This window comes from Chanodichthys erythropterus, chromosome 10, assembly GCF_024489055.1.
Source record: "Chanodichthys erythropterus isolate Z2021 chromosome 10, ASM2448905v1, whole genome shotgun sequence".
Classification (NCBI taxonomy): domain Eukaryota; kingdom Metazoa; phylum Chordata; class Actinopteri; order Cypriniformes; family Xenocyprididae; genus Chanodichthys; species Chanodichthys erythropterus.
The window spans coordinates 24,067,250-24,090,389 of NC_090230.1; the positions used below are offsets into that span (position 1 = coordinate 24,067,250).

General features: G+C 35.3%; 3 protein-coding genes across 7 annotated transcripts in view; 2 read left to right on the forward strand and 1 right to left on the reverse strand.

Annotated features, from left to right (window-relative positions):
* LOC137027993 (CD48 antigen-like) overlaps positions 1–23,140 on the reverse strand; it is a 55,837-nt gene that overhangs the window by 29,365 nt on the left and 3,332 nt on the right. The gene's annotated exons all lie outside the window — the stretch shown is intronic.
* Positions 899–10,032, forward strand: LOC137027977 (uncharacterized). The gene is made up of 4 exons (XM_067396640.1): positions 899–1,085; positions 3,655–3,984; positions 5,899–6,255; positions 8,522–10,032. Exons 1-4 carry the CDS (start codon positions 1,034–1,036, stop codon positions 8,659–8,661), a joined length of 879 nt encoding a protein of 292 aa, XP_067252741.1. The 5' UTR covers positions 899–1,033; the 3' UTR covers positions 8,662–10,032.
* LOC137027985 (uncharacterized) lies at positions 11,475–21,725 on the forward strand. Of its 5 annotated transcripts, XR_010896123.1 has the most exons (6): positions 11,475–11,780; positions 12,144–12,473; positions 16,447–16,788; positions 19,048–19,196; positions 19,682–19,761; positions 20,275–21,719. XR_010896123.1 is itself a non-coding variant. In XM_067396653.1 (5 exons), the coding sequence occupies exons 1-4, from the start codon at positions 11,732–11,734 to the stop codon at positions 19,750–19,752; spliced, it is 792 nt and encodes a 263-aa protein (XP_067252754.1). In that variant the 5' UTR covers positions 11,475–11,731; the 3' UTR covers positions 19,753–19,761; positions 20,275–21,717. The 5 variants fall into 5 exon arrangements, 1 of the variants encoding a protein (XP_067252754.1); XR_010896124.1 differs by having other exon boundaries at positions 19,048–19,818; positions 20,275–21,725; XR_010896122.1 differs by having other exon boundaries at positions 19,048–19,761; positions 20,275–21,723.

Below are 23,140 nucleotides of genomic sequence, written 5' to 3' on the forward strand. Positions count from 1 at the left end.
ATGTTTATTGCATTTTTAAAATTTCATGCATGTTACCATGATGGTGTTTAGTGTGTGTGTGAATGACACTGTGTGCACCTTCTATATGTTAGTGTTGTCCTTCTCAGCTTGTGGAAAAGCTGCTTGTGATGAACTTTGATTCATCATGTGACTCTTATCACCACTGTGATTGGTGATTGTCAGTGTATTATAAAGATACAAAACAGATATTAGTACTTCATTAGGTTGGTAAATTAACATTATATCAGTTAATGAAATATGTTATTTTACCGTAAATTTTACTGGGATTTTTTTTACAGTGTACTGAAATCCAATGTTAAATATACATATTTAAAATGTAAAATTCACATGTAACTCCGTAAGTATGTTTACGGTTTGATGTCATTTTTACAGTATTGTTCTGGTAACCACAGCTGCCGGTATTTTTCCGTAGAAACAACGGGATTTTTTTTACAGTGTACAGGAGAGCAGCGTTAATAATATCAAATATTGGGGGGGACTTGTCCCTCTCAATGTCTATGGTGGTTATGGCCCTAATATTATGATATGTTAGACAACACCTGATCATCTTTTCTCTTTGCTTGTCTGGCTGTTATAACTCAGTTACAGCAGCCCAAACAAATAATATTAAAAAGTTAAGGGACAAGAGCTCAACTAAAACAAACCCTGATATCTATGATGGTGACTTAAAAATTGTGATTTTCTCCTTTGGTGATTCTGCTTGTTATCATCAGGTGTCTTCAATAATGCTCAATCATCACTCAATTAATCACTTAATTAACTCATTAACTTTAACACCGCTTCAGTGTTCATTTAACACTCTTATTTTAACACTTTAACACTCTTGAGTATGGTCTCACATGTACTCCCAGGAGAGTTAATTTAACACTGCAGTTTTGCTGTGTACCAAAATCACTATTCCATCACAAGTTTTACTTTCATTTTTAGCTTTACATGTGAAGGTAATGCGGAAGAACCAGACATTTTTATTTCACACAATCTGCACTTAATTTTCGGATAGAAAGTGGTGAAAATGAGGCTTTTCTTTATTTTGATGTCAGTGCCTTTGTTTTTTCTTGACCAAGGTAAGTCCTTTATTTGTTACAATCTCTTTTGCGGTCGATAAAACGAACGAATAACGTGACAGTTTCATCCTAAGTGCTTTACATTCGACGGAAATGTATTTTATTATGTTATTTTTATTTCGCTTCAATTAGGTGTGTTGTGCTTGTGTATGGTAAAATATTTAGCCTATTATTAGTTACAATCACTCTTTCGAACGACGAATGTAACGCAGTTTCATTTTTGTGATTTCCGCTCTAATCAATTGACATTCGACAGAGATCAATTATTTCTTCATTTCATTCTTATTTTAAGACGAGGATAAATTTAAGTGAAATGAGTTTGTGATATGTGGACAGGTATTTTTGACACATTTCTGCGTATGTTGGGACAAAAACGAGCACTTTAAGATCGTGAATAACAAAAGGCTAGGCCTATAGATTATGGCAAAAATATTTAAAAGGGGGTCCTGTACGCTTCGATCAAGCGACTTGGTATAAACATCTCATTCAAATCTTGCTGATATGTTTGTTGATGTTGATATTATATTGTAAAGTCTAAAGAACGACAGACAAGGCCATGTTTCCGCATCAGCATGACTCACTCCTCTGGCTTCTGGGCTTTTGAACTCCCTGCAATAACCCTATTACTGTAGATGCAAAATAAAACAGCAGTTTCAAAACAATTATAAAGAATCTGTGCGCTACAATATTATCATCTGCCAAATGCATAAAAATCTTATTTACATGGGACATTCAAATTGTAAAGATAATATTAAAAATATATATTTTTTATTAAAACACAACATATTAGTCTATTGTGGTAAAAGAAATCGTCTTAATGTGGTTAAAAATTGCAGCAAATACATTTTCTGATGTAGTAGGGCACAAAAGAGCTAAAGGTACACATTAAGGAACATGTTTGTAAAAAAAAAAAAAAAAAAAAAAATTGCACATAGATGGAGAACACATTTTGGGAAATAAATCCACATTTGTTTTGTTTAAAAATCTTATTTAGGGATTAAACAATTAATCTGATTTAAAAAAAAAAAAAAACATTAATTTTTTAAATTAAAAATCTATTTTAATCTATTATTTTAAACAATGTTATTTAACATCCTGCCCAGTGCTGTCCTCCTAATAATGTGTAATATAATAAACCTATGAAAACAAATATTGTGAATAGCATTCTCATTTCAGACAATTTGGATCATAGCATGCCTTTCCCACACTGTAAAAAAAAAAAATAATAATAATAATAATAATAATTCTGTAAACAACAAAAACTTTTTTAAGAGTGCGGCATCTCATTCCACTATTTCCCGTTGTATACATAGCTATTTACTGTAAAGCGACGTGCCTGGTTGATGCTTTGTGAACACATATTCAAAATTCATTGCCGATTATTTTCATTATCGATAATAATCGATTTTATCGACTAGTTGTTGCAGCCCTACACTTATAAATGTATGGGTTGGTGAGGGTAGGAGCAAATCCCATACAGACAGGATGTCTAGGATTGTAGGTAGTAACAGTAGACAGTACAAACAAATACAAAACATAAGGCAAATGGGAAAACTTCAAGAGAATGCAAGGCAGATACACAGAGAAATCCAATTTCAAGGTTCAGCGAACAAAACTGTACCCAATGAATCGTGTTAGCAGTCGATACTCAGGCAACAGCTCCCTCCTGTGATGAACAGGTGGTATTTCAGACAGAGATAGACTACCCATATGACACGATGCAGTTATAGGGTATTCTGTGTGTTTGCTAGGCTTGCTGTATGGTTGCTAGGGTGTTCTGGGTGACCTTCCGTAATGCCCACAAACAGATTTTTTTTTTTTTTTTTTTTCCGGTTTGTGATGACAGACCTGATCTTACAAGTTAAAAATCATAACAATCTATTGATGGTTTCTTGGCAGGTCTTGGTGCCCTGAATATTGACATTTTGTAATTAATTTTCATTACTTTAAAATATATATGATTACTATGAGATAATGCTACTGTTTCACATGTGCATAGACACTATGTGTATGTCAGGCTATAAATCCACAAGGCCATTTGATTTTATGTTGCCACCCCTTATAAATAATTGTGCAGATCCGCCCCTGGGCAAGGGGTAGTTTTTTTATTGTTTCTAATTTGCTACATAAAACTAAAACATTTAAAATGCATTAAATATTAGATCAAATTAGCACAGAATCAATGTTGCGTTGCAAGTGAAATGCAGAAGGAAAGTGCTGCGGTGAGTTTTTGTGCAATCTAGTGTTGAATTTTCCAGATATATTAATGCCCAAATGTATAGGGAAGGGAGGTAAAAATGAATTGGAATATTGGTTGTATGATGTTCATCAATTTGTTTAAAATGATCAGTGAGACTTGTGTATGTATGTCTGATGAATGAATATGTAAATCAGTGATGTGTTTGCATGTGTCATTGTATTACACTTTTAATCCAGGCACTGATTTTATCCACAATCTTTATTAAATGTTTTCTGTTTTATGTAGGCTAATTTACATCACTTTTTTTTTTGCAATTTTATATTTTTCTATTATCACAAAAGTAAGATTATCCACTAATTTCTTCTTCAGGAGTGTCTGGTCTTGATGCAGATGGAGTGTTTGTGATGGAAGGAGATTCAATCACTCTAAACACTGGTGTTAAAAAAACCCAACAAGACAGAATTAGATGGTATTTTAATGACACTCGCATTGCTCAAATCAATGGAGATCTGAGCAAAGCCTGTACAGATGTTAAGTGTAATGAAGGAACTGAGAGATTCAGAGACAGACTGAAGCTGGACAATCAGACTGGATCTCTGACCATCACAAACATCAGAACCACAGACTCTGGAGAATATCAACTAAAGATCTTCAGCAGCAACAGCATCAGTGAAAAGATCTTCAGAGTTTCTGTCACCGGTGAGTAATGTAACAAATGTTTAAATGCAGATTATATGCGTTTAATATATATATACAGTGACAATTAGAGCTACTTTTTCTCTTTAGCTGTATAGCTGCATCAAAACAGTATAAAGTAAATCTGAATTGTCTTTCCATTGTCAGACTGATAGTTTTAACAGTTAGTTTAGGCAATAGCCTTGTGAGCACCACCACCTCCTCTCTCTACTGCTTCCTGTCTGTTTACCTTACTGTATTATATAAATAAAGGCAAAAAGGTCTCCAGTTTTGTTCTGGAGATGTCAGTTTCTCATCATACCATCTCTGATCACCTTCTCTTATTTTTTTAAATGCATCTAATATTTTAGATGTATTGGGTTCCTGGGTTCTTAGTTCACCAGGAATCCAATGTACACTTGTTTTTAAGTTTCTTAGATTATACCACCACTTACTTTTGGAAATTGATAAATTATGTCAATAATTAGTCATCGTGGGCCACACAAAAAATATAAGTTCTGAACACCTAAACAGTCCCTATAGTGTCACATTCATGGTTGAAGCAGAGATGGAGCCAGGGAGTAAACTCCTGCAGGAGAACCAGGATGCAGGCCCACAGCAGAGTCGACGTAGGGGTGAGCCATATTGGACCAGGCAAAGCCAGGGGGATTGACTGATTGAGGCAGTGCTGGTGTCGTTGGAAACCCAGGCAGACCAGGTGAAACTGAAGGTCCTGGAGACAAGCAGCCGAGGTGAAGCCAGTCTCCCGGAGGACTGAGGCAAAGCTGGTGTGACTGAGGACCAAAGTGAAGCTGGAGGGAAGGCGGAGCCTGACAGAGCCAGAGGAGTGAAGGGACGAGTTGCAGATAAAACCCCGGAAGTTCATGGTGACGGCCAAGCAATGGCTGACCAAGGCAGAGCCGGAGAGACGAGAAAGCCCAGTGGAGCTTTAGGGACAGCGGACTCAGGTGGAGCCAAAGGAGTGAGTAACCAAAGTAAGGGCTGACTGGTCGACAGGCTTGGAGCTAAATAGTCGACACTCCAGGGTGGACCTGGTGAACTAGAAGCCCCAGGTGGATCCAGGATACAAGGAGAAGATGAGGGCCATCTCTGGGCAGGCTTGCTTTGGCAACTGCAGATTCAAACCTGCCTGGAAAAACATGCAGAGGCTGACATCTTAGTGGAAGAGATGTTGAATCTCCAAAAAACTGTGTGTGCTCCTTGATGGAGAGGATCTTTACTGCCACTATATCCATTTAGTCAGTCTGTTCTTCCGTCACACATTCACAGTTGAAGCAGGTAATTAAAAGCACCAAATCTAATTGCAGGCGGTTGATTTTATTAAACTCAAAAAGAAAAACTCAGGAGGACTCAGGAGAACTGGTAAAACATGAACAGAACAACCAGTATCCATGTGAGAACAGACAACGAACTGAATGAAACACAAGGCTGAAATATCCAAACAAACTAATCAAAGAAACAATCAGCAGGTGCCCAACAAAATCAATCAAATAAAAAACCATGCAAACACAACTACATGAAACTGAATCAAAACATATGCTAAAGCCACCCCAAAACAAGCACAAGAACCTAGGTGATATATGCCAAATTTTGTGTAAATTGGACAAATTGCTAGTGACAGGTTTGAGTCATTTCATAAAATTTGGTGGAATAGTCTTTTGCTGAAATTTCTCTGGTCATGTGTAGTGTCTGAATGATTGCAATGCTAATAAATGCATTTTTTATCACCTGAATACCATTCTAGAGTGGCAGGAAAAAAATACCTTAGTTTATTACTGTGGCATCTTCAATGCTTGGACCCCAACAAATAAATGTTGCTTTACATAGCCTACTGAAGGTCAAGAAATAACGTACAATTGTTGTTGTGGTGTTTCCTTTCCTAAAAAGATATTTCAATAAGCTGTTGGTTTGTTTCAGGTCTTCCTCCTGCTGAACAAGACAAAATGAAGACAAAATCTGTGAAGGAGGGAGAACCTGTCACTTTAGATCCTGGTGTAATAAAAAACACAAATAATGTAATGACGTGGTATTTTAATGACACCTTTATTGCTGAAATCACCGGAGATCCCAATAAGACCTGCCCAGATTTTCAATGTCCAGAGAGATTCAGAGACAGACTGAAGCTGGACAATCAGACTGGATCTCTGACCATCACAAACACCAGAACCACAGACTCTGGACTCTATAAACTACTGATCAGAAGCAGCAGCAGCCTTCGTCGCCGCCGCCGCCGCAGCATCAGCAGTGTAAAGAGCTTTGATGTTACTGTCATTGGTAAGTGTTATTTAGTCATTCAGGCATTTGTCCATTTGGCAGTGAAAACATCCTCACTGTGGAAAATAAAGAGACATGATGTTGTTACATTTAAAAAAAAAATAAAAAAATCTTGATGACTTTGTACTGAAGAAACCCCAGTTGACAGGGAGCATTCTCATAACTTTGGCTAATATTATGGCAAGGTTCTCTCAAAATTATGAACAAACATTCTTTCATAACATTAATAGAATGTTCGTTCAATGCTGTCTGGCCCTCAATAATGTTCTGAAAAGGTAAGCACTTTAGTTTTTCTCTGGCTGCTTTAACTTTGTGTTCAGAAAATACTTTAGGTTTGTTCGACTTGAAGCAGTACTGCACAGACTGACTGGTCTATGACATCAAGAGAGCTATTCTCTAATCACTCTCACTGCACTTTGATGTCATACACCGATCGGTCTGTGCAGCAATGCCAAGTCGAACAAGCCTTTTTACTGTGTCAGAAGAAGTCATGACAGAATAACATCACATGAAGATGGCTGTTAGTTAATGTCATCGTGAAGTGATCTGATTCACTGATCACATCTAAAGTCTAATAACTGATCAGAGGTGTGTTTTGTTATTAATAGTTTAAATATTGTGCTACTGACCATGTGATACTATTGACAATCAGATATTGTAAAAGAAAAAAAAAAAAAAAAAATGAAACCATATTGTGAGCATGAGGTTATTATCTAAGGTGTCATTTAGACACTTCAACAATCAGCATATGAAACTCAACAATGATGACATGCCTCATGCTGCAGTGCATGATGTTTCCCAGCATGCATTGCAGCATGAATAAATTATGAAGCTGAATTATTTTACTATTTATGTTTCAATTTGTTGAGGTTTGTATGATGAGTGTTGATGTCAAAGTGTGTGTCTACTTTTACCCAAGAGATTGGCTTTTTTTGGAAGATCTCACAGATCTTACAAGTGTTTTTTTTTTTTTTTTTTTTTTTACAAGGGCTGAGATTATTTTATTTATTAATCCTTCAATGTCATAATTTATGTCAGTCTTATAAAAAAAACAAACAGTTATTTAACCCACTTTAATGCAGTTAATGTCTTTTGATCAATCTCTTTCTTTACCAATGCACAAATATTATCTAAAAAACATGGTTTACTCATCCTCAAGCCATCCTAGGTGTATATGACTTTCTTGTTTCTGACGAAGACAATCAGAGAAATATTAATAAATATTAGAATTATAATGGAAGTGAACGGGGTCAATGAGTATGAGCTGAAGAAAGTGCTTTCATCCCAAAATTGTACTCCACACGGCTCCAGGGTTTAATAAAGGCCTTCTGAAGCGAAGCATTGTGTTTGTGTAAGAAAAATATTAATATTTAAACAACTTACAAAGTCAAATATTGAGCTTCCAACAGACTGCCTTCTGTATTCAACATACAAAGAAAGTGTAAACTGGCATCACGTCAGTTACACTTTTTCCGTAAGTTGAATAGGAAAGGCATAGGCATAGAATAAGCATTGTGAACCGCAGGAGTTTTACACGTAAGTTGAAAACGTTGGCGGTCTGGCGGAAGCTAGATATTTTACTTCATAACATTTTTTACACAAACGCATCGTTTCACTTCAGAAAGGCCTTTTATTAACCCTGTGTGGAGCACAAATTTATGATCGATGGATGTGGATGGAGGCAATTTCTTCAGCTCATACTAGTGACCCCATTCACTGCCATTATAAAACTCGGATGCATCAGGATATTTATGAATATTTCTTCAGTTGTGTTCATCAGAAAGAAGAAAGTCATTTACACCTGGATGTCTTGAGGGAGAGTAAAGCTTGGGCTTATTTTCATTTGAAAGTGAACTAATCCTTTAAGCCTACTAAACTGTGAGGCTTTGTCGAACTCTGAAACAGTTGAAGCAAATGTCCCGTAATTCGACACCCTAGTGGTTACTTGTTGATCTGAAACACCCTTGACAACAATTCAGACAAGCATTGAGGAATTATAACTTGCTTGTTGTTTGTATAAAACAAAGAAGAGTGTGGGGGAGTAGATAGTTTTCTCGACTGGCATGCTGCCGCCTTGTTTTATTAATATAGAAGGTCATTTTAATGTTTCAATCACCAAAATGTTTGTAAAACGTTCTTAGAACACAAATGTGTTAGCTGCAACGGTACTTCTGACATCACTATGAAACACATAAAAACGTGTCAAACACATGAAACCGTTTTCCATTTTTCATTCACACTAATGACTGTCTCTCTTTTGTTCCAGATTCAGGTCTGTCAGCTGTTGTAGCAGGAATATGTGCTGCTGCTGTTCTGCTGCTGGTGTCTGTAGCTGCAGCTGCTGGTGTGACTTACTATTGCAGACGTCTTTACAACAAGATTCCTACAAATGATGATTCCAAATGATCCATTGTTTTCCAAAAATACCTTATGATAAAGCACTTTTTAAAAAATTATGTAACAAACTAAGAGAAACCTAATAAAAACATGTAAAAATAAAAGACAAAATAACCTGGTGTCAGAAGTGTGCACATCTTAATACTTGGTTTGAAACACCTTTTGCTTTTAATTCAGCAGCCAGTCTTTTTGAATACTTTTATCAACTTAGCACATCTTGATTTGTTAATGTTTACCACTCTTCCTTGTAAAAGAGCTCCAGATTGATCATATTGCGGGGATCACCTGTCTATAGCCCTCTTCAAGACATTCCTCAAATTGGATTTAGGTCTAGTCTCAGAATGGGCCTTTCCAAATTGTTCTTCTTCCACTTCTGAAACCATTCTTTTATTGACTTTTAATGACATTCTTTTTCATCCTCAAATTTTTAATGGAGGCCAGATTTTGTACCAAATGGTCTGGGAACTATCTGTGTGGTTGGTAATTTGGTTTCATCAGACCACAAAATCAAAATTTAAGTCAAAATTTAGATTTTTTTTTTGTTGTTGTTGTTTTTTTTTTGCCATGGCACGGATGATTTTATATCATCGATAATCAGCATCACTTAAATAATAACCGGAGAATTTGAATTACTGGTCAGTAAAGTTTAAATGAGGTTGGTTAATTCCTCAACATCCCACATTATAAAAGGATGTGCACACTTATGCAACCAGATACTTTTAGGTGTTTTTTGCAATCATTTTTAATATTCAATTAAAGGTGGAAAAAAAAAATCTGATATCATCTGCAATTTTAAGAATTACTGGATTTTCTTTATTTTTTTTACTTTTTTTTACTAGTCTGCTTGTCCAACTGCTGGGTGTTCAGTTGACTAAAATGTGCCTTCAAAACTGTACTGGTTTTATACCTCAAGACTGTCACTGTATCACTGTATCTTATATATATCTTATATATATATATATATATATATATATATATATGTAATGTATAATGATCTAGAACTGTACTTGACTGTTACAGAATGCAGCAGTTTTCTGGAAGATACAATTCCATTCATTTTTTTCTACAGAGAAACAGATTTTAAACAATTCTAAATAAAACAAACTAATGCTGTGTAAGGTATGTTTGAAATTTAATTAATGGATTAGAATTATTTTTGTGAAATCTCTATGATCAAAATAAATGGGAAAAGTATTTCCAAAAGCCCCTGGAAAATTGTTCTTTCACTGTTGCACTCTTTAGAACTATAAAGAACTAATAAACAAATGTTTAGAACTAACTTTTTGTTATGATGTGCACATTATTTACACTCTGTGGGTAAATGCTATAAATTCACAAAATGTCAATTTTTTGTCTGTAATTAAAGGTTAATTTTATACTCTTGGGGTAAGATGCCTCCAGTGTACTACTTACAGGGCTTTTTATAAAAATTACAATTGGTGGAGTTAATTAGTTAGAAACTAGTTGTTATGAATACAGGAGCCATCAGTTGTCTTCTTATGAAAGACCTGTTTGTCATTCAGTCAGTGTCAGTGTTGCTGATGCAAAACAGGCCCTTCGTTAGCAAACACCAAGTAACCACATTAGGATACAATTATGAGTCATTCGCAAACATTAAACTATTGGTTACTTTTAAACTAACCTTCATTTTGGAGATCACAGGGATATGTGATCTGTTAAAGGATTTTAATAATACTTTTAAATAAACTTGGATAAGATTATTAAAGTTACTGTAGTATGACGCAGAGCAGGGCCGAGTGCTGTGGGAACAGAAACGAGGCCGCTGGAATGATTGTTGATGAGAGACGAGCGTGACACACATTGTACTAAGGCGTCTTTGATGTTGATCTATACCTTCACCATTACACTGAGTCAGTGTAATGGTGAAGGTATAGATCAAATAGGCCAATTGATGGAAGGTTTCAAAGAAATTTCATGCTCCCTTGTAAAAGTATTTTGTAGTATTTTTAAAATTTATTTTGATACATGGTGTGGCAGCTGTATTTTGTTGTTTATTTTGATACATTTAAAATTAAGGTATTTGGTATTTTATTATAGAATACATTTTGATGTATTTTTGCCGAACCCTGGGTGCAAGACTGTAAACAGAAAAAAAAAAAAAAATTGCATTAAATGAGACAGAAAAAATTAAATATTTGCAAAGATGAATGCATAAAAGTTCATGCATAGTTCACCCAAAATAATGTCATTCCACTCCTGTAACACTTTTGTTAAATTTTTAAAATACAAGTGAAATAATTGAAAGAGAAGACTGTTTTGTTATTAATTCATTTAAATATTATGCTATATATATATATCTGTGTTTTGTTGTTGTTGTTGTTGTTATTTAACAGTGTTTAAAATGAAATGTGTTTGGTTGCATCAAAGTTAGAGACAGTTTGGTTGAAATTGGCCTGCATGCATGATATGGGGAAGTGACACTAATAAACGCACATACTGTATTGTCATTTTATTAATAAATGTAAAAAAAAGAAAAAAAGAAGAGACATTTTTGCTGTTGTTGTTGTTGTTTTTGCATTTAAATTTCACGTTTGATACTGTCATAGCTACATTTTATTTGGAGCCAACTGGAGTCAATGGAGGGAGGAGCCACGGAGGAGTCCTGATTGATGACACCAGGGGGATAGCGATGGAGCTGTAGAAGTGGAGTCCACTTCTAATCGAGAACACATGTGACAGATGGGACCACGATGAGCTTTCAAGGTCGAGCCAGGGTACCAGAGGCCTGTTTTTTTCTTTTTTCTTTCTTTTTTTGTGTACGATGATAAAACTGCTTTGTTGTTTATCAATGCATAATGTGGTGGACATTAAAAACGTAATACAAGCAACAGTAATAGTGATAACTGCCTAAGCAAATACTACATTACATGAATCGTTTATTGTGTGGGAATACTCACCTCTAGCGGTATAATGCTGTTACAGTACATGCTTTTTTTAGTTCTAGGCTACTTTTAACTTCCGCAAGTCAAATGCGATGATGTATATGTGACAGAACAGAATCGCTATTAGGCTATGTTAACCAGATCTGCACTAATTTTTCAGAAGAACAGCAGTGTAAATGAATCGCCCCTTTGTTTTTCTCACAGTGTATGTTTCGCTCGTGCATGGTAAGACATTTATTTGTTACAATCCCCTTTTCCGGTCTAAAACAAATGGCGCATGTGTTTATTTTACCATCTATCATTTTTCTAGCGAAGGAAATGCATGTATTAATTAGTAGTAACGGTTTCAAGTAGCCGGGAAATTAGGATGACACGTTGTTATAGAAATAGGAAGGGCCTATTATTTCGATTCGCTCTTTTAAATATAGATGATAAATACAATTTTATTTTATAGTCGTCCCTAATTCAGGTGTTGACAACGAACATTTGTTTTGTTCCTGGAACCTCCTCAGCACTTTTTTTTTTTGTATGTGTAGATTGTAGATTGTGTGTGTTCACAGAACTATTCACTGTTCATTTCTTCTTCAGGTTTGTTTGGTGTTGATAGAGATGAAGTGTCAGTGTCAGTGATGGAGGGAGATTCAGTCACTCTAAACACTGGTGTTAAAACAAAACAAGATATTAAATGGTATTTTAATAGCATTCGCATTGCTGAAATCACTGGAAATGTCAGTTATAGTTGTACAGATGTGCAGTGTAATGAAGTTAATGAGAGATTCAGAGACAGACTGAAGCTGAATCATCAAACTGGATCTCTGACCATCACAAACATCAGAACTGAACATGATGGACTTTATCATCTAGAGGTCATCAGCAGCAGCATCATCAGTGAAAAGATCTTCGTTATTTCTGTCCATGGTGAGTCATTTATTCAATTATTAAAGGTGCCGTAGAACGTGTTTTCAAAAGATGTAATGTAAGTCTAAGGTGTCCCCTGAATGTGTCTGTGAAGTTTCAGCTCAAAATAACTGCCTATTTTGGGGCATCATTAAATATGCACCGATTTAGGCTGCGGCCCCTTTAAATCTTGTGCTCCACACCCCAAGAGCTCACGCTTGCCTTAAACAGCATAAACAAAGTTCACACAGCTAATATAACCCTCAAAATGGATTTTTACAAAGTGTTCATCATGCAGCATGTCTAATCGCTTAAGTATAGTATTTATTTGGATGTTTACATTTGATTCTGAATGAGTTTGAGGCTGTGCTCCGTGGCTAACGGCTAATGCTACACTGTTGGAGAGATTTATAAAGAATGAAGTTGTGTTTATGCATTATACAGACTGCAAGTGTTTAAAAATGAAAATAATGATATCTCTGTGAATACAGTAAGAAACGATGGTAACTTTAACCACTTTTAATAGTACATTAACATGCTAATGAAACATTTAGAAAGACAATTTACAAATATCACTAAAAATATCATGTTATCATGGATCATGTCAGTTATTATTGCTCCATCTGCCATTTTTCGCTATTGTTCTTGCTTGCTTACCTAGTCTGATGATTCAGCTGTGCACAGATCCAGACGTTCTGCTCTTGTCTAATGCCTTGAACATGAGCTGGCATATGCAAATATTGGGGGCGTACATATTAATGATCCCGACTGTTGCGTCACAGTCGGTGTTATTTTCGCCTGTTCTTCTGAGGTTTTTTAAACAAATTAGATTTACATAGGAAGGAGAAAACAATGGAGTTTGAGACTCACTGTATGTCATTTCCATGTACTGAACTCTTGTTATTTAACTAAATTTTATTCCACCCACTGAAGCAGTGTTAAAGTTAATGAGATAATTAAGTGATTAATTGAGTGATGATTGAGCATTATTGAAGACACCTGATGATAAAAAGCAGAATCACCAAAGGAGAAAATCACAATTTTTAAGATACCATCATTGAGGTCAGGGTTTGCTTTAGTTGAGCTCTTGACCCTTGACTTTTAAATATCAGGTTTGGGTTATTGTAACAGGGTTATAACAGTCAGATAAGTAAAGAACAAAGATGATCAGATGGTAGTTATGTTTTCATGTAATCATTATTTGATCTGACTCACTGAACTCATTTAGAGCTCAATCTCTGAGTTAGATTTACATTATTGATTACAGCAGCACTGTGATTCTACAGCACAAGATCAGCTTTATCAATACAATTTTTTTTTTTTTTTTGAAAGTTGTTCTTATCACACACACACACACACACACAAAAAAATTTGTTTAGGCACACACGGACATCAAATATCAGCCTATGAATCTCAACGACAGTGACAAGCAACATATTCTGATCAACAGATCAACTCTGAACATTAGAAAACAAGCTACTAAAAAGTCACAGAAAAACAGCAAAATTTAAATAGTGAGAATAAAGAAAATCATAATTTATTCATGCAGCAATGCATGATGGGAGGCATGGATGAATTTTGATTGGTGGCTCCCAGAATGCACTGCAACATGCTTTATGATGGCCACCACTGTTGAGATTCACAGGCTGATTCTTGATCTCTGTGTTTAAATAAAATTATTTCTTTTTTAAATCAGAACTTTAAAAAAAATTGGATTGGTAAAGCTGATCTTCTGTTGTAGAATTACAGTTCTGCTGTAATCAATAATATACAGTAGGTACGGAAAGTATTCAGACCCCCTTAAATTTTTCACTCTTTGTTATATTGCAGCCATTTGATAAAATCAATTAAGTTCATTTTTTTCCTCATTAATGTACACACAGCACCCCATATTGACAGAAAAACACAGAATTGTTGACATTTTTGCAGATTTATTAAAAAAGAAAAACTGAAATATCACATGGTCCTAAGTATTCAGACCCTTTGCTGTGACACTCATATATTTAGCTCAGGTGCTGTCCATTTCTTCTGATCATCCTTGAGATGGTTCTACACCTTCATTTGAGTCCAGCTGTGTTTGATTATACTGATTGGACTTGATTAGGAAAGCCACACACCTGTCTATATAAGACCTTACAGCTCACAGTGCATGTCAGAGCAAATGAGAATCATGAGAATCATCTAGGAGGGGTTCTTTATCACAATCATCACAATTGATGTTTATCAATCATCACTTAATTTATCACTCAATTATCTCATTGTCTTTAACACCGCTCGACCTAGGACGGTGACACAAAACAAAACGTTGCAATTTTCTAAGCGTGTAAAATGGATAACTATATTGTATGGCGGAATACCATAGCAAGTGCTCGGGAGCACTTTGACTTGGCGCAGTAATATCTTCACTCATGAAAAGTCCTCTCACCGGCCCCCGCTCCCTCTCCTCCTTCACTCGTGAGAGGACTTTTCACGAGTGAAGATATTACTGCGCCAAGTCAAAGTAACTGTATTTAAATAGGGAAAACGTGGAGGTGTTTGGTAGCTTCTCTGCTTGGCCCCTATTGAATGAACTGGGCTAAGTGCTAACAAAGTTTCGCCGCAAGACAGAGTGATTTAGTGCACGCACTGAGACGAGAGAGGTATGTATCAACTCGTCTTAGTTAAGGGAATAACATAGTTTCATATGAAAAAACAGTGGAGTATCCCTTTAACGATTGTAAGGCCGATTATGAATGTAAATTGATACTTATGACTGATGGCGCTTAAACGCATCTTGTCAGAGCCAGTTGCGTTCAGTCAGTGATTACAATTGATGTTCAAATTCCATGTGTAAGTATTTAAATCTGCTTCAGTTGCAGGAAACAATCGCTGTGTGTTGAGCTCAGTCTTAGAATGTTTTAGATAGTCATTAAATGTGTGCCCGGCTTTAGATGATAAATGCATGAATAACTTTTTCTAAATCTTTCTGGGATAAAAACAACTTAATCTTAGAGATCATCAGTTGAATGTATGCAGTTTAATGTCTCAATGTATTGTACTAGTTAAAGCAAAGTACAAATTGAAAATAAAAAAGAGATCATGAGATTTAAATTTTAAACTACCTAAACTACTTTCATCAAAGTAGTCAGATATAAGAGCTGAACACACTCTACAGTGGTAATCAAATATTTTTAAGGAAGTTCTTCCTAACTGTTCCAGAAGTTCATACAGATGTGTTGCACTTGTAGATAACTTTGTTTTATACCATTACTTACAGAAAAAAAAAAAAAACTCTTAGATCTACAATATGTTTTCAGTTTTTATGCAATTTAAACATTTCTTTAACCTTTTATAGTACCGCTTTCTTTTGTGACATTTCATTCACTGGACGTGTCATGTCAGGTCAGGCATGAAGATGAGGAGAGGCAACATGGATTTTCTTAGAATTATATATTTTTTAATGATTTTTTAAAATTTTACTTTATTAAACTAAACAAAAATAAAGATAATCCACAGCAGGAAACTCGCAACATGGTGTGAGAACACAGCACCAGACAAATAACTGAACAGACTGAGTGCAGTAAATACACAGACAGACGATAACTAATCTAAAATAATGTACAATGTAAACATTAACTATGACAACAAATGAGTGATGGGAACAAATGAAAACAAAACACAGAAAACAAAATGATCCCAACCGTTCACTCAGAACAAACATGGGAAAATTTTAACCCCTTAATACCAATTCAGTGTTACATTTTACAGCCTGTAGTGTTCACAGTGAGTAGTGGGCTAAACCATGTGGGACCTACATGGGTGTGCTGTTTGGGAGGCGTCTGGCCAGCGGGACCGTGACAGTTAAGGGATTAACTTGACACACAAGACAGAAGTGATGTTATTAATTCTGTGGCTAATTCAAATGCTTTATTTACTGGATCTCCCAGCGCTGTGTATGTTGATTTTTTTTTTTTCACGGAAAGACCCTACATGTAACTCTTTGTTTGTATTTCAGGTGTGACTGCTGCAGATACAAATGAAGTAAAGATGAAGTCGGTGAAGGAGGGACAATATATCATGTTAGATACTGGCGTAATAATAGACCAAGGTGATTTAATTATGTGGTATTTTAATGACAATCGCATCGCTTATATCAGTTGGGGTCCAGAAATCTGGACATCTCGGAGATTCAGAGACAGACTGCAGCTTGATCATCAAACTGGATCTCTCAACATCAGAAACGTTAAAACCACAGACACTGGACAATATAAACTAGAGATCACCAACAGCAGCAGCATCCAGCATTTCCTCAGCATTAGCAGCAACAGCATCAAGAGATTCAGTGTTACTGTGAGTGGTGAGTGTCATTTAGTTATTCAGTACTGTTCGAAACTTTTAAAATAAGCCAATAAAGGTTTTCATTGCGGACTTAATGTTAAAATATAATTGTGATCATCGCAATCATGTATATACGCTTTAGATGTTTATATACATGGATACACACACATACGGCATATACATATATTCATGCATAAATGCTTTAGGTTTTTATGAGGCTATAGATCACTGAATTATACAACATTCTGTTATTACTACAATCAGAATGTATAATGTTTATATCTATATGAACATCATCACACCTGACCAACCTTTCAACACACAAACACACACACAAACATTTTACAGATTTGGGCCAGGAGTCATTTTCTACACAAATGTCCTGATTAAGATCCTGATATACTTTATGCGAAATTGAAGAATGAACTGATGTGATGTATTTCGAACAAAATCAGGCCAAAACAATGTCCGATTGGAGTTTATTTTGGAAGTTAGAAACAGCTTGCCAAAGCAAACTCCCACAAAACTTGGCTCCGGCTGGTAAACACCTTTGTTCTACCATTGGTCTGTCCGTGGCGATTACATAATAGGTGTGTTTGCACTGAGGCTCTGCCTTCTTTCACATGAAAATCTTCTCTGGTTCATTTCTTCTGTTCAGTCCATAGAGGTCAGACATCTGCGAGTGAAAACATGAACATAGCCAGTATTATAGTAGAAAATTGGTCAAGTTGTACTTCTGATGAGACACTGACATTGATATTTTATGTTTAATTACAGCTGCTTGATTTGTTAAGAAAGCTATTGTATAAAGTGCTATATAAATTAATGTGACGTGACTTTACTGGAGTGCCGAATTGCAGACATATCAACATCGCATTTGATCAGATGCTTTTCTTATGCTTTATTAAAATGCTTTCTGTTTTCTTAGTTTTATTGCGTTTATTTTGTTATTGAGAGGAAAGTGCTCAGAACATGTAGTGTGGGTGGAGTCAGATGTTCGTTTACAGTATATCGCTGCTCATATATATCAAACTTCTTTTTACTCCTAAACAAAGATAAAAAAAGAGCTTTGTCGTGAGTATATCAGGGACTTTAGTCTCCACAGAGTTGTGATTTTTGTGGATGATCAGATTCAGTACTGATGTAAACTAAGGACACAGTATGTGTTAATTTAGTGTTGAGAGAATTGCACAAGTGGATTGTGATATATTGTGTAAAATCTCTGTGTGCTGAATAGAATAAAGTTGTTCATACAACATTCCTGCAATATCTGGTGTACGTGTATGAGAAAGCCCTTTAAGATGAGATGTGGTCTAAGACACCACAGTAAAGATGTTAGAGTGAAAAGAGAAAATATTCAAAATATATATATATATATATATATATATATATATATATATATATATATATATATATATATATTTTTTTTTTTAACCAATTCTCCTGCAGACAAGAATACATACTTGCCCAAATAAACAAAAATAGAATGTCATGGAATTTAAAATAAGAATCCATATGCTAGTAAGTTCCAAATCAATGAGAAAATTCTTGTTTGGGAGATATAAGTGTTTAAAACTTATATAGTCTCTCACTTCTGCCAATATGGATCAGTGATGTAGATGATATCACTCTGCACTCCTTCTCATCAGATTTTCTATCCAATCAAATGCTCTCTAGAACCCCCATCCCCATACATTAAATGCTGAAGCTGCAGCTGAAATCAATCACTTATTCACACATTTACTATTTTCTACATGGTGAATGGCACTTAGTGCAATATATGGGATTGGGAATGATTCAGTCAGTGTGAATATGCTTTCCATTGAGGCGAATGAACCACCCAATCACAATTTAGGCAAAGATAGCGTTAGCTGTTTTACAATTTTTTAAAAGCAGTATGTTGAGAAGTTTGATGAACAGCTGTAGAATGTCCAGACCAATTTAAAAAAACACCAGAAAAAAAAAAAAAAAATGTTACCTGAGCAGTTGAATTAAATATACACTAGAAGAGAAAGAACAAAATATAAGTTTTTTTTTATTCATAGTTCTTTGGCTTGCAGTTAAAGCTGTTAAACTGAATATACTGTCTGCTCAAATAACTACTGTAAACTGTTAACAACAACAAAACCCGAAAACGCCTGCAGCTGTTGAAAAGAAAGCAACTCAATAATTTAAGAAAAGTAACCATAATAAAATCGACTGTTATTCCTTGTGAGGTGTAAAAAAATCTGTAATTTCTTTCTTACTTACAATCTAACGGTTATTTTTCTTAAATGAGACATCCTTGATGACGTATGCAGCCTTCTAATGCATCCTCCAGAGGACGCAGCCTTCCAAATGAGACGCAGCTATTGAATAACGCTGCATGTTTCAAAGCTCTTCAGTGGGACTTTAAATAAGTTACTTCTTCTTTAAATCACATATTGTGTAAGTACATTTGAATTTTAATTTTCTTGCCGACTGCTGAAAAAATAATATTCTATATAGTTTGAATGTGTGTTGTATATCCTCCATGATGTCATTATCATGTGACCTATCAGCATCGTCTGCATCGCTTCACCATCATTCACCAATCCTCTCCCGTGGTCTCATAGGATAGTAAAGAGTCCATATATGCACACTTCAGAATTTCACCAGAAGTAGCGGGTCATCTGGGGATTTTCACCTACTGTTTTTCGAATACTATGTATTTCGGACATACTACTTGTATGTGGCATACTGTATTTCACCCATTATATAGTAGGGAAGTTTTTGACTGCTGAACACACATCTGTGTAATGATGATGTTTGGCCCTTATCATTAAAGACTGACCAGATGGTTTCATTTATCTTAAAACTGATAACTGAAGCAAAAAAAGGTATCAATAGGTCAAATTGATGATTGATTTATCTCTATGTCTGTCTGCCTTTAGCTGTTCCAGGTTCAGGTCTGTCTTTAGGAGCTGTTGCAGTTGCTGTGTTGCTGTTGTTCTGCTGGACTTAAAGTGAAACGGCAAGTATTAAATACAGCTGAAATAACAAGAGAAGAATGAGAATTTTTACTAAAAGGGTAAATATTTTTGTAAATATATTTTCAGACGAGTTGTGATATAAATGTACACTAAAAATACTTATTCTAATTTAAACACAAACCAATTTCACAAATAAACAATAAAAATATAAAGGGAACTGCAGCATTATTTAGAGATAAATGCTGTCTTTTTGATAATTCTTTGTAAAAAAAAAAAAAATCTTTGTAATGTAATTAAAGTGTTTAAGAACTATTTAAATGCATTAAAAAAAATCAGATTAAATACTTTTTTTAACAAGTTATTTATTTCACTGACATAACTGTAGGATGTAGGACACGAAACATTAAAAACAGATTTTATACCCAGTCTGTTGCTGATTGTGTCTCATGTGCTTCTCTTGTTTTCTGAGATTTTTTTTTTTTTTTTTTTTGTATATCTGGATTTGTGTAACTTTGTTAATTTCTTTCACACTCTGTGAATCTGTTTTCTTACAGGTGAATAAGGGCTGAATAACAGGATATCACTGATGAAGACCAATGAGGAGATGAATGAAACGGGATCAGAAAATAACACAAGCTGATACAGACAGTGTGTTGATCAATGATTTGATTTGAGAGTGAATAATGACTTGAATTTTGGCCTCTTCATCACACAGATTGATCATATCACTTCAGAAGACATGGATTAAACCACTGGAGTTGTATGGATTACTTTTATGATTCCTTGATGCCCTTTTGGCGCTTGAAACTTTTGGACCCCATTGACTTCAAAAGATCTACTTTTGTGTTCCAGTACAGTCATACAGGTTTGGAACAACATAAGGATGAGTAAATAATGACAAAATCCTCATGTGAGCATTTGAAACCAGCTGATGGTCAGTCAAACAGTGAACAGGTATGAGAATGAGTCGGTGCTGAAAGTAGAAATACTCTGCTGTTGTTCCTGCAGTTTAAACAGGGGAGTTTGGTGCTAGAAATGACAAGATTATGAGTTCAGTTTTTAGGGAATACATGCATGGCTTGAATGGCTCGTTTTTTTATGTATTTATAATGTTCTAGGCCTGTTACCTGGAAGAATTGATGTTGTTTGATGTTGTTGAGAGGTTTTACAATGTTTTCAAAAACTGAAAAATTAAACATTGCTTTTCATGCCTGAAACTATAGAACAAATCTTTTGTGATATTTTCCGGAGGTGATGATTAATCATAAAGGTAAAATTTTAGTGTTCAAAAGTTATTTGTGTAATGTAAATATGGTAAGATTGTAAATATTGTATTGTAAGAGAATCAAGCTTTTAAGAAAAGTCATTTCAATGCTGTCAGACGCAGACTCTTCACTAATACTGACCTATAAGGATGTAAATGGTTCAGCTTCTGTGTACTTAACAGATCTTCTATTACCCTACAATCCAGCACACTCTCTCGGGTTCCCGCAGGGCATTAAAAAGCATTAAAAGCCTGAAATTTGAATCTCCTGATTTTAAAGGCGCCCTTTGAATTTACGTCGGCATAGTTGAATAACAAGAGTTCAGTACATGGAAATGACATACAGTGAGTCTCAAACTCCATTGTTTCCTCCTTCTTATATAAATCTCATTTGTTTAAAAGACCTCCGAAGAACAGGCGAATCTCAACATAACACCGACTGTTACGTAACAGTCGGGATCATTAATATGTACGCCCCCAATATTTGCATATGCCAGCCCATGTTCAAGGCATTACACAAGTGATCATTGTCTTCAGTGAATCTGGCCAATCGTGAAACAGCTGTCCCAAATGGCACACTTCATGTGAAATTACTTAGCATTAAGTCAAACACATCTATTGACACTCTATGGGGCCGTTCACACAGAATGTGTTTCCATTCCCATTCACTACTTTTCCGTTGTTTAAATGCACTGTGAACCGATGTGCTTGACCGTTGTGCTCCTGTCTCGCATCTTTTGCAGCATCTCACGCATGACACCGCATTCTCAAAAAATAAATAAAAATAAGTTTAAATTTGAAGAAAAGCATCTCTCAAACATGAAAAGGCTCTAATGAATGTAAATTATTTAACAATTTTGGACATAATTATTCATAACCATCAAGTTTACAGAAATCGTGTTTAAAGAATAACATTTTAGTGGAAAAAACTGGTAAATATCCCCTTGCACTATGGCTGTACATTAAGGTCTAGATGCAGAAGTTAAATAGTGAAATATTTCAAGGCACCTGAAGCTCAAAACGGATTTGTAAATTCCTCATACGGATCTGTTGTTTGTCGGAGAGAGGTGGCTTTAGTCTCTGTGTGTCGCTGAACGGGGCTTTAGCTGCTACATGACTGTCAACATTCCCAAAACTCATCTAAAGTTTTAATGAACTTCTCAGCAGGAGTTGTAAAAGTTGTCTCAGGATTTTCCAGGTCCAGTGTTTATTCTGGTGAAAAATATTTTATCTTCTCATGGCAACTGGTGCATACTCTACTTGATCTTCCTCTTCAACATTCTGAAAAAAATATAATATAATAATAATAGTAATAAAATACACATGTTTAAAGATATATGACTGATTATATATTTAAGATTTCTGTTTTTTGTTTTCTTCTAACAATGATCGGGTTCAGAACTGTAAATGGTCTCTACAATCTACTTAGGCTAATAATTATTTTGGGAAATGCAGCCCAGGACAGTATGTTCAAATTTTTAGAAAAAAACAAACAAACAAACAAACAAAAAAACATTTAGAGGTAAATTTAGAGAAATATTTTATCACTTTCTGGGACAGTAAAGCCTTAAAAGGACAGCTTTGTACCTTATCTACTCCTAAAATGTACATACCATGAAACTTAAGTGGTAAATGAGGAACAAATGTCCCTTTTAATAAGCCTTTACTGCCCCAATCACAAGCTGTTACACCTCTAAAGGTACAATTTTAACACATTTTCAGAGTGAATTCATCAAGTTTTTCAGTACAAAAATTACCATCAGCAGACAGGAAATAGCATCATGCATACTATGGAAAATGAATAGTGTGGTGCAGGTATGACATCATTTTGTAGGCCAAAATGCGGAAGTGGGCACTTTCAGTTCCATCACCCTGAAGTCGATGGGTTTTTTGAATGGGATTTTGGGTAAATGGCTGAAATAAGGTCTGTGGTGAACACAAGCTCAAGACAGTTTCACGTTTTATCCTACGACATCAGTATTACCCCACTTGTGATTTTTTAAGCTGTTATGTGTCTTGAAAAAGGCGGTTGCTAACAAGTGGCTAAATGGGACTACAGAGGCAGTCAGGGACATTAAACGTCATCACGCCGAAAATGTAAGCTGCTTTTACAGCTTCATTATGCTCATAATTGTGCTCTTATAAAGTATTCTAAC